Source organism: Uloborus diversus, chromosome 7 (assembly GCF_026930045.1).
Source record: "Uloborus diversus isolate 005 chromosome 7, Udiv.v.3.1, whole genome shotgun sequence".
Classification (NCBI taxonomy): domain Eukaryota; kingdom Metazoa; phylum Arthropoda; class Arachnida; order Araneae; family Uloboridae; genus Uloborus; species Uloborus diversus.
The window spans coordinates 162,300,665-162,320,962 of record NC_072737.1 but is presented as its reverse complement, the minus strand read 5'-3'; the positions used below and the strand labels follow the sequence as shown (position 1 = coordinate 162,320,962).

The 20,298-nt window shown below is 38.0% G+C and overlaps 1 protein-coding gene across 1 annotated transcript in view; it reads left to right on the top strand.

The window, feature by feature from the left end:
- LOC129226969 (probable serine/threonine-protein kinase clkA) overlaps positions 1 to 4,899 on the top strand; it is a 35,508-nt gene extending 30,609 nt beyond the window's left edge. The window contains exon 4 of the mRNA XM_054861597.1: positions 3,133 to 4,899. Within this exon, the coding sequence (XP_054717572.1) occupies positions 3,133 to 4,899 (1,767 nt within the window). The remainder of the gene's footprint in view (positions 1 to 3,132) is intronic.
- The last annotated feature ends 15,399 nt before the right edge of the window (positions 4,900 to 20,298 follow it).

Sequence of the window (20,298 nt, the reverse complement as noted above, 5' to 3'; positions counted from 1 at the left end):
ATATTTCCCATTCACAAATGATCATAAAACTTTATAGTTAAAGTATGTGACAAAGAATCACTTGGTGACCGTAACTCAATTTTGATTAAAAGCGCAGATGCGACATTTGTGCTTAGCATGGCAGTGTTGTAAGCTTTAGTTTTTGTAGAACATGCTATCATGCAATTTTTACTTTACAAGCTACAAGTCAAAAAACAAAATTGCAGTATTCTGCTACACAAGAAGGCGGTTAAAATCAAGAGGTTCAGAGTTTTGGAAACTCTAAAGTTTACTCGAACTGATTGCTTTTAGTGTAAAAAACGTCATGTTTTAAGCTTTATTATGCTTTAACTGTACAAACTAATGAACTACAGAAATATTTTTCTGTTTAATATTTATCTCTTTATGTATCAAAAAAGGGCAAAAAAATCATTTTGAATGTTCATGAGAGGTCTGTTAATCTCAAAATACAGTGAAGCACCGTTTATACGTTTCTCTTTTGTACGTTTTTATTAATTATACATTTTTAAAATTGGTCCCTGCAAAGTCGAATACACATTAACCCATTCCATAATCAGCCCGAAACCCCTTAACGCGCATGCTGCAGATAACAAACGGAGTTGCTTTTTGCTACGTTGTAATAGCGCTTTTCTCCCCATTTTGCTCTCGGGATTTTAATGTTGTTTTTGCTGTTCAGCTTGCATTCGAAAATCGCTTCGCTTTATTAGTTTTTTGGCACTGAATTGAATAGTGCAATAAAATACAAGGTTGCTAATATGTGCTGAAATATTCATTAAATTTACACAGTACATAACGGAAAAATAATAAACAATAGAGGATAGGACGAAAAGCAATTATTTTTATAACACTAATTATTTTATTGATTTATTTTTCTTTTTGCTTTTATCTCAGTATATTATTCTTTTCTTTTTATACACTTAAGAAATCAAAATTGTTAAATGTAAGATGATCTACCTTTCAAAAGGCTCAACAAAACATTCTTCAAACAATTGACTGATCGATCCAACCTGTGAGAACGGGATTTGAATGGACAAAAACGCTTTAACTGTGGGAATGATTTGCTAAGTGGATAAAAAGTATTCTTCGGTGCCTTTTGATACATTGTGACCTTTAAAACGACCAATAAACACAGAGACATCTCTTTGCTTTTCAGTTCTTTTATCGTAATTGCGATGACTTTTAAATCCCTTCTGAGTGTCCAGATATCAGTTGCTCAAGCGTGGGAAGTATTTTAAAGATAAATGATTACAAAAGATAAAAACTTGCGGCTAATCCCCTATTTCCCTAAAGGATACTTTTGTGCATGCAACTAAAAGCCCCCAACCGAGAGAGGAATAACAGAGACTGCCTGGGCGGATTCCCTAAGGAGATGTCCCCCTTGGTGTCTTGCGGTCAACCCTTCCACATTATTTTTATCTTACAACAAAGCAGTTTGAATCAGAAAGGAATTTCAAAGCAAGCTTTACTGCTTGTATTTGAGAACATGTCTTCAGAAGAAAAAAAAAGAAAATCTTGCTTGAAATCGATTCGGATTGTTTTTCTTATTTTAAAACATATTTGGATAAATTTTAGTTAGTTTTATAGGATTATTTACTAATTAAGGCAACTTGATTATTGAAAAAAACCAAATATTTTATTTCTATTTTTAAAATCTCATAAAAGAAGGTGCAATTAAAACATTGGAGCTATTTTAAAACAATAAATAAAATCTGAAAAAGAAAGGGAGAAAAGGAATGTTTCATTTTGTATGAGTAAAACGAAAAGAACTCAAGATATTATAATTTCATTTGTACTGTAGTATATATTTTATGTTTTGCATGGTCAACTATTACGTATAATCAATGCGTTCGTCATAATTTTTGTTTGTGAAATTAAAAATATTCAAAACTGTATCACTAGAAATCCATCAAAGGATGCCGCGAATATAAAAAGTTAAAATTTAAGTTTGAAAATATCAGGATTTAAAAATAAATAAATAATAAAAAATAATAATAGTATACAAATAAATAAAAAGCGTAGTAAACACATTATAATTTAAAAAAAAACATACTCGTACAAAATTAAAATGTGTAAGATAATTTTTAAAAAATGTTGTATAAAATAAATTATAAAATTTGAGGATTTTGAACAATTTAGTGAAGGTTGCTTGTGTAAGAAGGTGGATTTTTGATAAGAAGAAAAAAACATCTGTTTATTTGCTTTATTCAGGCATAGAAATACTATTAAATGTGTAAGGAAATATTTTCACACTTGTTCATCAGGAGTTCAAATGCCAGAATGCTAAGAAACAAAGCTTCCACGAAAAGATAAAAATATAATGCCTGATTATTTGAAGCATCATACGTGTCCCATCCAAGAGTACTTGTAAGGTTAATATCTTAGTAAAATAAAATAAATTACAACAAGTTTCATGAAATACTATAAGTTACATCCCTTTTGTCCAAGGAAAAGAGCTTGATTACCGCTCCCCTAAAAGCACCAGAACCCAACAGAGAAGCGCAATAACAGGGTTTTGCCCCTGGAAGGATCGCCGACACATATTCGGCCGAAGCAAAAACTGCTACAAACAGGTTCGTCAAAGACAGTTAGGAACCATTTTCTTGTGACGAGCCTGAATCGGCCGGGGCAGTATTAACACAAACTGCGCAGCCGATCCTGTATCGGCCGGGGCAAAGAATGGGTTAATCTATACCTATTGTACGTTTTTTCGTTTGTACACATTTTTCATACAGTCCCTTCAAAAACGTTTAAACGATGCTTCACTGTATATGGTTAAAATGTCTACCACACCTTCATAATGTCACTTGGTACAACTTAAGTTGGTATGCATATTGATTTTAGATTTTTTTCTTTGGGGGGGAGGGACATCTAGGTCAGTCAACCTCTAGAGAGGGCAATGAGCCCAAAAAGGTTGGGATCCACTTGTTTACAGCACCTTGAAACTTTTCTAAATTTCTTTAAAAACCACTTTACTATATATCATCCATTGATGACCATCAGGGCAGGTTTTTCTTTTGGTGATTAACTAATTTTTTTTAATGACCTAAAGAATGTAAGGCATAGAAATGAATGACAAAACTATAAGCATTTTAAGCTCCCTTACTTAAAAAAAAATGTTCTTGCTAATTTCAGATGCCTACTCAGTCCACTTCAGTAGAAAAATCCGATTCTAAAGTGGTGGAACAGTCTTCCCTTGATGAATCCAGTAATGCGGAACCAGATGCACATCAGTCTCCGAAAGATAAAGCCGTAGTGAATGAGAAAAATACAAAATCAAGTTCAAAGGAAAACTTTCAGGGAAATAGTGGGAGGAGGAAAAAGTTTGATCCAAAATATGAACGAAAACCTGACAGATATGAACGAAGGCCTGATGCCTATCGACAGAATAATTATGGAAAGTATCACCGGCATAGAGATGGACAGTTCAAAAATGCTTCTAGTCGAACTGCTAGTCAAGAGCATTATTCTAAAAAAGACGCAGTGCAAATAGACTCTGAAGATCAACAACCAACTGAAGAAAGCACTTCGGAAGTTAATGATCCAGTAAATAAGAACTCGGACTCTCCAGATTCTGTCAAACCTAAACATACAAATAATTCTGATTATAGATACAATTACAATCGAAATCCACGTTTTAATCAGCGAGGTAGGTATCAGCGCTATAATAATTATTCTAACAATGGCTCCTACAATAGGGATAGACGATATGATGGTTCAAACAATTATTATAAGTTCAACTATCACAATAGGAAACCGCACCAAAGCAATGATCATTTTGAAGAGAAATTTCAAGATGACGTGGATAAAGAAGGTACGCAACGATCTCGTGGTAGATATTATAAAGAAAAAAGTAGTTTTGACCATAAAGACCAATTCCAAGAAGACGGGGATACAGAAGATACACAACGATCTCGTGGCAGATATTATAAAGAAAAGAGTAATTTTGACCACAGAGACCAATTTCAAGAAGATGGGGATAAAGAAGATACGCAAAGATCTCGGGGTAGATATTATAAAGAAAAAAGTAATTATGACCGTAAAGACAGATTCCAAGACGACGATAAAGAAGATACACAAAGGTCTGGTGGTAGGCATTTTAAAGAAAGAAGTAATTATGACCGTAAAGACAAATTCCAAAATGATGTAGATAAAGAAGATACGCAAAGATCTGGTGGTAGATATTTTAAAGAAAGGAATAATTACGACCATAAGTTTCAGCATAAAAATGAAAAGGCAAATGACTCTGACCAAAATTCTTCAGAAAAATACTCTAGTAATGCCAATCAGAGAAAAGAGCAACATGTTCGGAAAAATGACCTCCCTTCTGAAAGGACTCCACAAAAAAATGACGGTGGCGATTGTAGTGAAAATATTGCTAGTGATGATTTGTACAAAACTGAGGTTGAAAATTCTCAGGAAAATAAATTGAATCCTATGAGGTCAAAAAATTATTCAAATTATAACTCAAGTCATAATTATGGCAATGATACACAGTATCATGATAAATATGACTATAATAACAGAAGCAGTCGGTATCAAAGGAATCCTAATAAGTCTTATAATTATGGCCATTATTCTCCCCAAAACGGGGGCTATAAAAATTATGGCTCAGAAAAATGGCAAAATCGACCATATCAGAAAAAGTCATCCGAAGATTTCAAGCAAGAAGCAGTAGCCAAAGAAAGTGAATCTCAGATTAAGAAACCTGTTGTAGAACGTAATGTTGAATCCTCACTGGCCCCAAATAGAAGTGGTGCAGAGAAATCAAGCATATCTGAAATGACCCCTGGTGGATCTCCATCGATGCTTCGACCTCCACCTGGTTTTGCTAATCCGGCTAGTCGAGTGCACTACGGTCTGAAAGCTGCTAATCCGCCGCCGGGATTCAGCAAGAGCTGACAACGGTTGTCTCAAAAGGACCTCTTTGATTGGATTAAAAGCTGGTTGCGATGTCTGAGCAGATGGAACTTTAAGTTTGATAATTTTTGTAGCAGTAGGGATGTGTACCTACCTGGTTCTCAATTGCATTTTTGAAATCAGAATATTACTTGTATGAAGATCCTCCTATTTTTATAATATTAAAAAACAAATAAATGAAACAAAATAATAGTAAGACTTCTAAAGTTATTTTTATTGTGAATGGGAAAATCAATGTGTTGAAAGTGCAAAAATATCGCAGACATATGTTTTGGGGTTAACAGGAAACCTATGATTATATAAAGGTGTGAACTTCGGAGCGTAATAAGAGGACAGAAATCCACTCTGAAACTCATACATGTATTTGTTAAAGTGTTTCCTTGTCAACCCTAAAACAGGTGACTACAGTATTTTTGTTGTTTTTACTATGTTGATTTTTTTATTCATTATTTCTGCCCCAAAATAAATTTTTTCTGTCTTATTTTTATTGTGCTCACACTGTTTTTGAAAGTTTCAAAATTTTACTGATAATAATTTAGTTTCAAAGTAGAGTTAGTACATTTCTTTGCTCACACGGAACATAGAGATGCATTGCCTACAATTGTACTTTATTTGAAATTTCTTTTTTCGTGATCTATGTTACATAATGTGCTTTTTTCATTGTAAGGATTTTTTTTTAGTCTGCTTTTATTATTTTGTAGTTTTTATCATTAAAATAACAACAGCCTCAGTATCACAGTGTGTAGTCCAGGGTTGCCAACTGATCCACAAAAATAGTGAAACTCTGTTACTCCACAAAGAAGTTATTTTGCTCCGTATTTCCCATTTGGTCTTAATTCTGACTAGGGTTACCTAAGATTTAATAAGATTTAAATTTATTTTTATTATATTTTGTTAGTTTATTATGACAGGCATGTAAATATGAGAAATTAAAGATGCTTATACTCAAAGCATGACATAGTGTTGAAAGCTGTTTTATTAATTTAAAAATAACTTCAGTTGGCTCTCTGTTTAACGACTTTCAAGGGACCACAAAAAATTGTCCTTAAGTAGAAAGCATCCTTTACTAGAATGTTTTTAACACTATAGTGGACCACCTGGGACCGTGAAAAGCCGTCGTTAAATAGAGAAAGGTCCTAAATAGAACGTTGTTAAACAGAGATCCAACTGTATTTTTATGCCAGTGTTTAAAATGATTACCAAAGCTCAAAAACAATTTCAGATAAGAGGTATAACTCTTTTATATTGATTTTTATACAAAATACCCAGCTGATCCACAAAATTTCAAACTGCTTCTCGAAATCACCACAGATGCACCTGAAATGGTTGGCAACCCTGGTAGTAAAATAAAGTTATTCTATTTTTTGATTGTTAAAAGATATATATTTCATCTCCTCACTCCCCACCCCTTTAAAAAAGTTTTTTTCCTCATTGTTAATTGTTTACATATTAAATAAGTAATCCCGGGTTGATGATTTTGATCCAAGGAGCTGGTAAATTAACCAGGACCAGTGGTGATCAACCCCTGGAACACAACTTAGTGAATATTGATTCTTTGATATGAATTTCAATTAAGCTTTTTATAAGCTCATTATGTTTAGAGTTAAGCCGATCAGTGAAAAAAAAATCATTTTAATACTTTTTATAGCGTTACCCGGATGCATTATTTATGTTTTAGTCAGTATGTATGATAAAACCATTATTATTAATCTGGATGTTTTATTTGTATTTTGGTCAGTATGTATGACAAAACAATTATTAATATATAAAAAGAGTAAAGCAAAATGTTTCATTGTCTTGTAGATGAATTAAAAAAAAATACTCAAAGCAAATGATAAGGATATTTTGCATTCCTTTACTAATACCTCATTTTTCTTAAGTTAAACTTTTGAATTGTTGAAAGTTTAATTTTGCTTTCAATTGACCTCATGAAGAGGCATATTGGTGTACGTCATACTATGTTCATTTATGGATGAGCTTAGTTTTTGTGTACAAATTTTCTTGTTACATTTGAAATGTTTGTATTGCTATTATATTACAATAACAGTTTTGTCACTTTAGTGTGATGTCTTTATTCTAGCAATACACACACACACATGTTGTCTGAAGTAACTCAGCATTGTTGTGGCATTTTTTCATTTTTACTTCCTTTTACAAAAAAGGAAGTACTGTATTCACAAAAAAAAAATCATTCAAAAATCGATCTTAATTTCCATTTTGCTCACCGCCGAATGAATGTTGAGTTTTTTTTCAACTCGACCACACGTGGATAAGTGCCTAAGAACATATAGCCACTATGTAGATCCCTGGGAACTGCCTAGAATTTCGGTTAGGCAACTGCTGAGATTTATTTCTGTTACTGGGCTCCTTTAGTAGTCTAAGCGGGGATAGTACACTAGACCTGTGGTCTTCGTGCTCGCGCTGTTTTCAAGCGCCCCCCCCCCCCCCTCTTTTCACTTCATACTTCAAGAACATATAGACGGTTTGCGGTCAAAATGTCGCCACCGAAATGTCGCGGGACAAAATGTCGCGGCCAAAATGTCGCCGGTCCAAAATGTCGCCGGGCCGAAATGTCGCTTGTCCAAGATGTCGCCAGGCCAAAATGTCGCTTGTCCAAAATGTCGCCGGTTCAAAATGTCGCCGGGCCAAAATGTCGCCGGGCCAAAATGTCGCCTGTCTAAAATGTCGCCGGGCCAAAATGTCGCCTGTCTAAAATGTCGCCGGGCCAAAATGTCGTAGAACCAAAATTCGCTCATTCAGTTGGTAAGAAAAATGCAAATGTACAAAACTGCTGTTTAACACCAAATTTGCAGAATAAATGATTACTGCCTTTAATGAATGTCTTCGTTAAAAATGGGACTGAACTAACTGAGTTTCTTGATGAATTCTAAAAAGATTATGCCGTTTTGATTCGCAACTCTCGGCTGTTTTTCAGTAAACAAATAGAATACAAGCGTTACGTTATCTTATTTCTTGTGACTCGCTATCTGCCAACTGTAAAAATTAAAGCAAGTGAAATTAAACGAAAACAAGCCTTATTTTCGTTCTAAGTTGAGTTTCGTAATCGTTTACGTGAGGCAGTGTAATTAAATAAACAATGAAAAATATACTGAATTTAAATATGAGAGGTTGAGCAAGATATCAATAAAATCTAAATTAGCCGTGTATTCCTCTCATTTTTGTAGCACTTTAACTAGCGTGGGTGTTAAATAAAAACTGAGTTTGCATTCTTATACAATTTGCGTAGTAAAAATTCAATAATTAAAACAGCATTTTTTTCTGAGAGGGGAAAACTTATTTGTTTATTATTATTATTATCAGTATTCTTTTCTTTCTGAATTACCAAGCTATATTGAGCTAGAACTATTACTTTTTGAAACTCATTTTAAAAATAAGTCTAGGTCAAAATTGATCTGAATAATCTCATTGATATCAGTTATTTCACCCTACATTGTGAAATTTTTTCTTTTCTATTTAAAATTTGAAAATGTGATTCAGCTGACAAGCGCTACTTCGCAAGCATGAAAGTATCCTCTTGAAAACCTCTAATAAAATAGCTGTTCTGAAATTGTCCCCCTTGATGTTCTATCGAATATATAAATTTCATGAATGTTGAGAATTGAAAATATTTTTCATCGCGTAGAGTCGTTTTTCAAAAATCTGAGTGAAAGACACCTGTTTTAGCAATTACGGGTTTCATTGATTTCAAAAGATTTGACGGTGAAGATTTCGACGTAATTTCAGAATTTTACTCATAAGACAGAGTTTCCACGGCAATAATCTGTCATCTCTGTTAAACATTTGTTTTGCTGTCCCAAAATCCCGGTCGCAAAGGACATACAAATGTCCTCTCAGAGGAAGGTCTCGAGCAGTCTTGTTAAACTTCTTCAGTTTCATTTCCAGAAAAAGTCTCAGAACAGTTTTGATCTTACTTTAACCAACGTATATCTCACTGAAAACGTAGTTTTTTTTTTCTTTTTGTTTTTTTTACAGTTCTTAGGGTGATGTTAAAAAATCTATGAGAAAATTAAATTTCATTAAGATACCTTTCTACTTGATTTCCACCCTGGCCCGTGATTTCGAATTTTTCTAGTGAAAGGGGAGAGGGAGGATAACGGGCATATAACCAATGCAAATTTCATAGGATTGCTATAAAAAGCACTTCCACTTGTATATATATAAAAAAAAAATTCAAAGTCGGGGGCCATTCCGCCTGATCCCCTAAATTACTGACTTGTCGCTAAGGTAATAATATGCTAGAGTGAAGGAGTTATTTGTTTTTAATTCATTACGCCAAAAAAACAAACCGCCTATTCTCTTGCCATATTCACATAGCGCCTCACTATTCTTTCATTCGCCTTTAGAACAGTTTAGTTTTACTTCCATACCAATTTTTTGTCTGAATCCTTGCGTTACATCTTGATCCTTTGCTTTACATCTTGAGTATTATTATTAATCAGATTAAACGAGAAAGAGAAATCCGTTGCAGCAGCCTTTCGCATGTTTACGTTCTTAATAGTATACAGAAAAACGTATGTTTTTCTGAAAACTATTGTAACGGATTCGGTGCGACTTCCACTTTCTTGAAATGAAGACACAGTTCTTGATAAAAACACAGGAAATTTATTTACACTATGTACAGGAGAAACCGTTAACAACTGCTAAATTATTCATCAGCAATTATCACACAACACCGTAAACTCAACGTTTACACACGTATTTACTTCCAAATACGAAAACAACACAGCGAAATGCCTCGCTATAAACAGAGCTAATACACACACTCAGTTCGAAATCTGAATCGAAACTCCCCGTTTATCCATCGCTAACGGCTTTTATAAACATCCAAGAATTTTCTACAACATTCTTTCTGCTTCGAGAAATGCGTAGACCGTTATCAAACTTTATCAATGAAAATAAAAAGAATAGGGGTTGTATACTTTAGCCATATGTTAAGGGGTTGTATATTCATTACGGGAAACTATTTACAGGTTACGTTCCTACAATAATTACTATTTACAAGATTTGTAACATTGCCCCCTTCCTAAGGACTGCACGTCCCGGGCAGTACAATCCCCAGAAAGGGTGCCAAACTTCTATCACAAGTTCACAATTACACACATTAAATAATAACTAACAGATACAGAAAACACAATAATAACAAGAAATATTACTAAACATTAAAAGCAAAAATTATCTACAACTTTTATGTTATCAACCATGGTTGTTTACGTAATACTCATGAACTATGGCCATAGTATGGGGCTAACCGATCATAATGTACAACCCTAGGTTTTGCATTAGGTGATTTTTGGATCCTCACTACGACGTCATTTAGTCGGTTAAGGACTTTGTAGGGTCCATGCCAATGCGACTGCAATTTGGGTGACAGACCTTTCCGTCGGATGGGATTCCATAACCAAACCTTGTCGCCTTCGTTGAATTTATGTCCAGTAGACCTTGTGTCATATCGGGTCTTCATCTTCTCCGCCGCGATGTTGATTCGCTCTCGTGCGAAGTTATGAACGTCTTCCAACCGGGCCTGGAGATCCTGGATGTACTCCTCAGGCGATGAAGGCGCATCCGGAGGACGACCGAAGACGAGATCACAAGGTAGCCGAAGCTCTCGTCCGAAGAGCATCTGAGATGGGGCATATCCGGTAGTCTCGTGGACAGCACTGCGGTAGGCCAGCAGGAACAAAGGTAGCTTCTTGTCCCAATCCTGTTGATTTCTGGATACCATAAGTGAGAGATTATTCAGGATTGTGCGGTTAAATCTCTCCACCATGCCGTCCGATTGTGGGTGTAGTGGTGTTGTCCTAGTTTTCTCAATTCCGAAAATTTGACATAGGCCCTTAAACACAGCAGAGATGAAATTCCTCCCTTGATCGGAATGAATCTGCAAAGGTGTTCCGTATCTCGAGATCCAATGTTGGACTAGAGTCTCTGCTACGGTAGTAGCCTCTTGATCTGGAATGGGATATGCTTCCGGCCATTTGGTGAAGTAGTCGATGGAAACAAGAATGTATTTGTTCCCATCAGCAGTTCTTGGTAGAGGACCCAGGATGTCGATCCCAATTCGTTCGAAAGGAGCTCCAACGTTGTACAGATGTAGCTTCCCTCTGCTTCTCTTCTTCGGTCCTTTACGAGCAGCACAGGCGTCACAAGAATGGCACCACTTCTCCACGTCATCCTTCGCCTTGCTCCAGAAGAAGCGCTCCCGAACTTTATTGAGAGTTTTCAAGACACCAAAATGTCCTCCAGTCGCACTACTATGTATTTCTTTCAGAACATCTGAAATCCTGGATCGAGGAAGTAGTAACTGCCACCTAGATGTCTTGCCGTCGTCAGATTCCCATTTTCGGTGTAGCACGCCGTTCCGTAAATGGAGCGAGTTCCATAAAGCCCAGTATCTTTTTGTTGCAGGACTGAAGATGGAAACGTCCTGCCAGCTAGGTCGCCGACCGTCACTTTCCATGAACTCCAAAATTGGTTTTATGTCGGGGTCTTCAAGTTGATCTTTTCGAACTTGGTCGTCACTCCATGGATCAGGTTCTGATGATATTGGAGTCACTGTCACCTGATAGGCGGTAGGGCTAGTCGTTCCATACTGTTTCTCGATTCGGGAACAATAGTGGCAGTTCTCAGGACAGGGTCTTCTTGATAAAGCGTCAGCATTACCGTGAGATAACCCTTTTCGGTGTTTGATCTCCATGTCATATTCCTGGAGTCGCTGTATCCACCTGGCTATCTGGCCTTCCGGATTTTTGAAGTTCAAAAGCCAAGTTAATGAGGCATGATCTGTCCGAAGCAGAAATTTTCGGCCGTAGAGGTAATGATGGAAGTGTTCTACAGCTTTCACTATGGCCAGTAACTCCTTTCTGGTGACGCAGTAATTTCGCTCCGACTTTGATAAGCATTTGCTCCAGTAAGCGATGACATGTTCATTTCCGTCAATTTCTTGGGATAAAACAGCTCCGATGCCCTCGTTGCTCGCATCAGTGTCCAGGATAAAGGATTTTTCAGGCTGAGGATAGGCGAGGATAGGCGTTGATGTTAAAGCCTCCTTCAGTCGTAGAAATGCTTCTTCGCATTCTTTGGACCATTCAAACTTTTGCTTGCTCTCCGTCAGCTTATGCAAAGGTCGTGCAATGTTGGAAAAATCCTTTACAAACTTCCTGTAGTAGGTGCAGAGCCCCAGGAAACTTCGCAGCTGATGGATGTTTTCGGGACGACTCCAACTCTTGACAGCAGATACCTTCTCTGGATCGGTTTGTACACCCTCAGAAGAGATGATGTGACCAAGGTAGTTCACTTCCCGGCGGAACAAATTACATTTGGACGGGCTTAACTTCAGATTGGCTTCCTTAAGCTTTTGCAGCACCTTCCTAAGATTTGCCAGATGTTCTTCGAAGTTGCGTCCCACGATGATGATATCGTCTAAGTAGACCAGACAGGATTCGTAAGAAAGTCCTCTTAACACAGTCTCCATAAGACGCTCGAACGTAGCTGGTGCATTGCAGAGGCCGAAGGGCATCACTTTAAACTGCCATAAGCCTTGTCCAGTTGTAAACGCTGTCTTCTCTCGGTCATCAGGGTGTATCTCAACCTGCCAGTAGCCGCTCTTCAAGTCCAGGGTCGAAAACCACTTGTGTCCGGACAGAGTGTCCAAGGTGTCGTCTATCCGTGGAAGAGGGTAACTGTCTTTCTTGGTGATTTCATTCAGCCGTCGGTAATCGACACAAAATCTGGTGGAGCCATCTTTCTTTCGGACCAAGACGATGGGAGACGCCCAGGGACTGGATGACGGTTCGATTACATCATTCTCCTTCATCTCTTTCAGGAGGGTCTCAACCTCTTCCTTCTTGGCGAACGGTAGTCGTCTTGGATGCTGCTTAATAGGGAGGTGTTCTCCAGTGTAAATCCTATGCTGCGTTAAATTCGTACGGCCAACATCCTCCGATGTAGATGAAAACAGATGCTTGAAGTCATCCACCAATTGTTCCGCAGCAGTTCTTTGATCCTTCGATAAGGGTGCACTCCCAATTAACTTCGATGTCAAGGACTCAGAAGACACAGTCTCGGGGGAATTGATTCTTCTAATGATGCAGTTTACGGGAGTACAAGTTGCTAACACTTCGCCTTTCCGGATATTCCTTGGCCTTTCACTCACGTTGGCGACTCTCACAGGAATTACATCCTTGGAAAGGTCCACAAGCGTAGATGCCACCAGCATTCCTTTTGGGTTATTGCTTAAGTTGGGGTATTCAATGAGTCCAAATCTAAAACTATTGCTTTCTTCAATGGAGCCGGGTATTAATGATTCTGACCTTGAGGGAATTGATAAATCTGTTTGGGCAATTATTTGATGAGCGGATTTTACATCACTTTCTGCGGGAAAGACTGCTATGTCTTCTCTCGTCGAGTGCAGCTCGTTAGTCTTGAAATCGAGGTTGAAGTCATACTTCTTTAAAAAGTCCAATCCGAGAATGAAGGGGTCTATGATAGCAGCAACGAATGCGGTATGATGGTAAATGGCATTTCCAAACACAATTTCTAAGTTCACTTTACCTTCAATCTCGATCTTGTCACCTGTCACAGTTTGGAGGGTAACGCAGGGCGGCGTCCACAGAATGTTGAGTCCAAATTGACGAGCCACATCTGTTCTAATGATCGTAACATTGGCTCCAGTGTCAATAATCAGTTCGCAGGGAAACCCGTTTACATATGCGTAAACAAACAGTCCATTACTGCCGCCACTCGTCGATGAAATCTGGAAAACTTTAAGATGGGGCTCATTCCAATTTGGCGACCTCCGCCCCGCGAGATTGCCATGGCTTAGTTTTCCTGGACCTGCGAGGGAGAGGTGCTCTTCCCTCTGGTTTCTTGGCGAGCTTCACAGTTTCTTCGCAAGTGACCCTCGCCGCCACATTTCCAACACTTAAGTGATTGTCCATTTTGGTCCTTGGGAGCCGAAGTCCTTTTGAGGATTCCTGCAATTTCTTTTATTTGCTTTTCCAGTTCAGCAAAGCGTGACGAAACCGGATCAGGCTCATCAGTTTTGACGCCGCGGATCGAATGGCGATCCTTGCGGGTTGCTTGCTGGGCGGCCTCCAACTTCATCGCATACACAACAGCAGAATTCAGGTCTTTGACATCCGCCATCCGTAGAGCTTTCTGGATTTCCGGATCTCGAACCCCGTCGATGTAGTAATTGAGTGCCAGGTTGTCCCGAACATCCGCAGGACAGTCGCAAAAAGCAAGATGAGACAGTCTTTCGATGTCCGCCGCGAGCTCTTGCAGGGTTTCTCCGGTTCTCTGGAAACGGGACTTCAACTGGAGTCGGCTGAAATCTTTCTGGCACTTCTCACCGAAGCGAAGCTCCAACGCAGATGTGAGGGCGGCAAAATCCAGGCGCTGGCCGTCCGGAAGGTTCTGAAGAATGTCCGCTGCGTCACCTCTCAGGGATGCTGCAAGATGGCAGGCCTTGGTAGCAGAGTCCCATCCGTTCGCTTCCGCCACTATCATGAACTGAGTTTTGTAAACCTGCCACGAAGTTTTCCCATCAAATGTGGCAAGTTTAATGGACGGTCGAGCAACCGATGTGGGAGCGCCAAACTGTACAGAGCTGCTTTCCGCGGTCGCCAATCTCCTTTCCAGGTCTTTAAAGATGTCTTCTTTAAGTTGATGAAATTTTCTATCTTCTTCTTCCAGTTTATTTTCTACAGCATTGCATCGGCCTTCCACGGAACTTAATTTTTCTTCAAATTTCTCTTCGATAGCATCAACTCGATGCTCTATCTCATTAAATTTATTTTCCATCACAGTCTTTACCGAAGTAAGATCGTTTTTAATTTCCTCTTGGTTAGAAACTAGGTCATTTTTCAGCACCGTTAAATCACTTTTCAATTGGTTTTGATTAGCCGCCATATCATTTTTTAATTGTTCTTGATTAGCTGCCATATCATTTTTTAATTGTTCTTGATTAGCTGCCATATCATTTTTTAATTGTTCTTGATTAGCTGCCATATCATTTTTTAATTGTTCTTGATTAGCTGCCATATCATTTTTTAATTGTTCTTGATTAGCTGTAAAACTTGCAGTCAAGTCACTTTTTAATTGTTCTTGATTGGCTGTAAAACTTGCAGTCAAGTCACTTTTTAATTGTTCTTGATTAGCCGCCATATCACTCTTCACAGAGGTGATTGCGTCAAGAAGTTGTTTTAATTGTTCATCCATTGCGCGAGTAATCACCATAAAAATAAAGTCCTAATTCAAAAAAAGTCTTTATGAAAAAATGTCCAAAGTCACACTTACTCCAAGAAAGTCCAGAAGAAGCCCCACGTTGGGCGCCAATTTGTAACGGATTCGGTGCGACTTCCACTTTCTTGAAATGAAGACACAGTTCTTGATAAAAACACAGGAAATTTATTTACACTATGTACAGGAGAAACCGTTAACAACTGCTAAATTATTCATCAGCAATTATCACACAACACCGTAAACTCAACGTTTACACACGTATTTACTTCCAAATACGAAAACAACACAGCGAAATGCCTCGCTATAAACAGAGCTAATACACACACTCAGTTCGAAATCTGAATCGAAACTCCCCGTTTATCCATCGCTAACGGCTTTTATAAACATCCAAGAATTTTCTACAACATTCTTTCTGCTTCGAGAAATGCGTAGACCGTTATCAAACTTTATCAATGAAAATAAAAAGAATAGGGGTTGTATACTTTAGCCATATGTTAAGGGGTTGTATATTCATTACGGGAAACTATTTACAGGTTACGTTCCTACAATAATTACTATTTACAAGATTTGTAACACTATTAATTTTCTGGAATTAATCTGATGCTTACGAATTAAGACAGGAGAAAACGTTTGGAATTTTTGAAGGAACTTACTTTGAAAGGCAATTAATATTCTTTCGCAACTTTTATCCTGAAAAGCATCGACGTACATTTAAATTTTTCGTACCAATTGAACTAGCGAATTTTGGGCCGGCGACATTTTGGACCGGCGACATTTTGGACTGGCGACATTTTGAACCGGCGATATTTTGGGCCGGCGACATTTTGGGCCGGCGACATTTTGGGACGGCGTCATTTTGGGACGGCGACATTTTGAACCGGCGACATTTTGGACCGGCGACATTTTGGGACGGCGACATTTTGGCCGCGACATTTTGGCCCGCGACATTTTGGGCGTATACCCATATAGACACGCGAAATATCCATTTTGACGGTTCGCGAGTTAATTACAACAAGTTTTCTCGTTACGTCTGTATGTAAGTATGTATCTGCGCATGTGTGTGTGTATGTATGTCACATAACTCAAGAACAGAATGTCCTAGAAAGTTGAAATTTGGTGCGTAGACTCCTAGTGAGGTCTAGTTGTGCACCTTCGTTTTTAGTTGCATTCGGATACTCCAAACGGGGTCTTTTGCCCCTTTTTAGGGGAAATCATTTTTTATTCCGATATAAACTCAAGTGGTGTTATAATTTGGTGGACTCTTGGCGATATATCGGCAGTCTTTTGGGCACCAACTTGGCGACAAATTTGGCGATTTTTTTAAAAATCCGGTTTCAATTTGGCCATTGTTGGTGATATTTAGAGAGTAAACTATTGAATCACATTAAAACTGGCAATAACGAGAAAATGACATTAAAATGGAGTAAAAGGAAGTCTTGTGATGCACACATCAGCTCGTTTATTTTGGAACTAGTGGCACCCGCACGGCTTCGCCCGTAATAGAAAAATTAAAGGTCTTTTGGTTCGCTTGTATATTTACAAATAATGTATGGTGAATTTTCTCGCCAATTGGCTTGTACCGACGTTACGGTTCCACGCTATGATAATTTCGTATCTCGCCAATTGGCTTGTGCCCATGTTACGGTTCCACGTTATGATGATTTCGTAATTTATGATAGTTTTTTTCCTACAGACATCTAGACATCCTCCGGACAGAGAGACTTACTGCTTTATTATTAGTAAGGAAGAAGATAAAGATAAAGAAGAAAGATAAAGAAGTAAAGAAAAGAAAGATAATTTTCAGAACAAATTCTCTCCCATTTTATTAAATTTCTGTGAAAAATGGGCTTAAAATTGGAATAGAAAAAGAACAAAATCGAATTTTCGAAAAATCGCTTCGAGGTGCACACCCCCATGCTACATACTAACTTCGTGCCAAATTTCATGAAAATCGGCCGAACGGTTTAGGCGCTATGCGCGTCACAGACATCCTACAGACATCCTACAGATATCCTACAGACATCCAGACATCCTCCGGACAGAGAGACATTCAGCTTTATTATTAGTAAAGAAGAAAAGAAAAGAAGAAAGATAAAGAAGTAAAGAAAAGAAAGATAATTTTCAGAACAAATTCTTTCCCATTTTATTAAATTTCTGTGAAAAATGGGCTTAAAATTGGAATAGAAAAAGAACAAAATCGAATTTTCGAAAAATCGCTTCGAGGTGCACACCCCCATGCTATAAACTAACTTTGTGCTAAATTTCGTTAAAATCGGCCGAACGGTCTAGGCGCAATGCGCGTCAAAGACATCCTACAGACGTCCAGACATCCTCCGGACAGAGAGACTTTCAGTTTTATTATTAGTAAAGAAGATAAAGATAAAGAAGAAAAGAAGAAAGATAAAGAAGTAAAGAAAAGAAAGATAATTTTCAGAACAAATTCTTACCCATTTTATTAAATTTCTGTGAAAAATTGTCTTAAAATTGGAATAGAAAAAGAACCACATCGAATTTTCGAAAAATCGCTTCGAGGTGCACACCCCCATGCTACATACTAACTTCGTGCCAAATTTCATGAAAATCGGCCTAACGGTTTAGGCGCTATGCGCGTCACAGACATCCTACAGATATCCTACAGACATCCTACAGACATCCAGACATCTAGACATCCTCCGGACAGAGAGACTTTCTGCTTTATTATTAGTAAGGAGGATTACAGTGAAACCTCCGAATAGCGGACAGTCAAGGGACCAGAAGTTTTGTCCGTTATTGGAAGGTGTCCGCTATTAGGAGGACTACTTAATTTACCTTTTTCAAAATGGGCTGTTGTTCCCTTTGTAGAACACAATCGAAACAATTGCGAAAGGTTTACTACATTTTACGTCAAGAGTAATTAATCTGTTTTTTCTTAATAAAGGTATACTGACAGCACACACTTGTCTTAAAAAGCATTTAATCAATTAAAGTAATCAGTTAAAACAGTTTGATATCTCCTTTTTGCATTACAAGCCTGTTTCTCAATATAAATATTTAAATCTTTTACCTTAGCAAGTCCTTCAGTGTCCCCTTTGCTCAGGAAAAAGTTTTTCATTTCTTTACTGTATTTCAGTGCTTCCGAAAATTCTCTACTTGTGCAATTTTTTTATGGTTAATTTATTTATTTTATCTCGTGTATCACTATTGCATGATTGACAGTTGGCAATATGACCTTGAATATGGGCAAATCTTTCTCATGTCTAAAAATTAAACATCCCAATGAAACCACGGCGCCATAAAACCGACTACTACCGGCACAGGTCTTAGCCCAGTCAATAAAGGTTTCGTGTTGCAACTAATTTAGGGAAAGCTAAGTTTTTGCAGGTTGTTAGTACATAAAGTATACACTAAAAAAATACAAAGTCCCGACCTCCACCCCTCTTGCTTCCCCCCCCCCCCACCCCTCCGAAACATTGTCAGAGCAGTACTATGATTATACGCTTTTCGTGTTGCAACTACTTAAAAGAAAGCTGAGTTTTGGCGGGATGTTAGTACATTATGTATCCTTTAAAAAAGTACGAAGTCCCGACCCCCACCACTCTTTCTCCCCCTCCTCCCCCCCCCCTCCGAAACACTGCAAGAACAGTACTATGATTGTAAGCTTTTCGTGTCGCAACTAATTAAGAGAAAGCTGAATTTTGGCAGGATGTTAGTACGTAATGTATTCTTTAAAAAAATACAGTCCCGACCCCCACCACTCTTTCAACCCCCCCTCCCCCCCACACCCTCATTCCTTACGAAACACTGCAAGAACAGTACTATGATTGTACGCTTTTCGTGTCGCAACTAATTAAGGGAAAGCTGAATTTTGGCAGGATGTTAGTACGTAATGTATTCTTTGAAAAAGTACAAAGTGCCGACCCCCACCTCTCTTGCTTTCCTCCATACCCCCTCCGAAACATTTTAAGATCAGTACTATGACTATGCGCTTTTCGTGTCGCAACTAATTTGGGGAAAGCGGATGTTTTTCAAGATGTCAGTACAAAAAGTATACACTAAAATAAGACAAAGTCCCGACCCCCACCCCTCTTTCTAACCCCCCTTCCTCACCCCTTCCGAAACATTGCAAGAGCAATACTATGATTATACGCTTTTCGTGTCCCAACTAAATAGGGGAAAGCTGTTTTTTTTTTCTCAAGATGTTAGTATACAAAGTATACGCTAAAAAAACACAAAGTCCCCCCCCCCCCGCCCCGTCCGAAACATTGCAAGAGCAGTATCATGATTATACGCTTACAGCTCGAAAACTAATGATGATAACGGAATATTCCTTTTATTTCACTTCTTGCAATGTTATAAACCAGTGGTGCCCAACCTACGGCCCATGGGTCACATTCGGCCCATGAAACTGATCAGTGTGAACCGTTGTTTTGCGAAATATTACAACTCGAGGACTATGTTGAACTGGTTTCTGAAAAACAGGTTGCATTCAACAAAAAAAAAGGCATCAAGTTATTATAACTACAATTTTTTTATAAGGGGTCATCTTACAGTTTGTTGGCTTGGTCTGAAATATTGTTACAATGCATTCTACTACAGTATTCACACATAAATGTACAATCGAACCCAGTTTTAGGACAGCTACAGTTTGTAACACAATGTTTTACAGTTGCAAGATATGAGTAGGAGAATTTCACTTGGAGCAGAGAGGTAATTATCATGATCTTAGAAATCAGTCTATTGCTTGAAATATATCCCAAACCCATTCTTCTGCTGGAAAATTTAAACCTAACCAAGTTTGAATAAAAGTTTGTGAAAAGCAAGTAATCGCAAAAATGTCCCTAAAGTCCACTTTTGATTTATCAAAACTTCCACCATCTTCAGACGTCACTCGTCAACATCTTTTAAAGGTTTCCACCAGAGTTTTTAGGGTCAACACCAGATTCAAACTTGGTTAGGTTTTGAACGTCCCCAGAAGAGTGCGGTTGGCATTATACTTCATGCAACAGACTTATTCCTAAGTTCATGAAGATTATCTCTGCTTCAAGTGAACTTCTCCAATTAATATCTTGCAATTGAAAACAGGTGTTTCAAACTGTATCTGTCGTAAAGCTAGGTTCGATTGCACGTCTATGTGTGGAC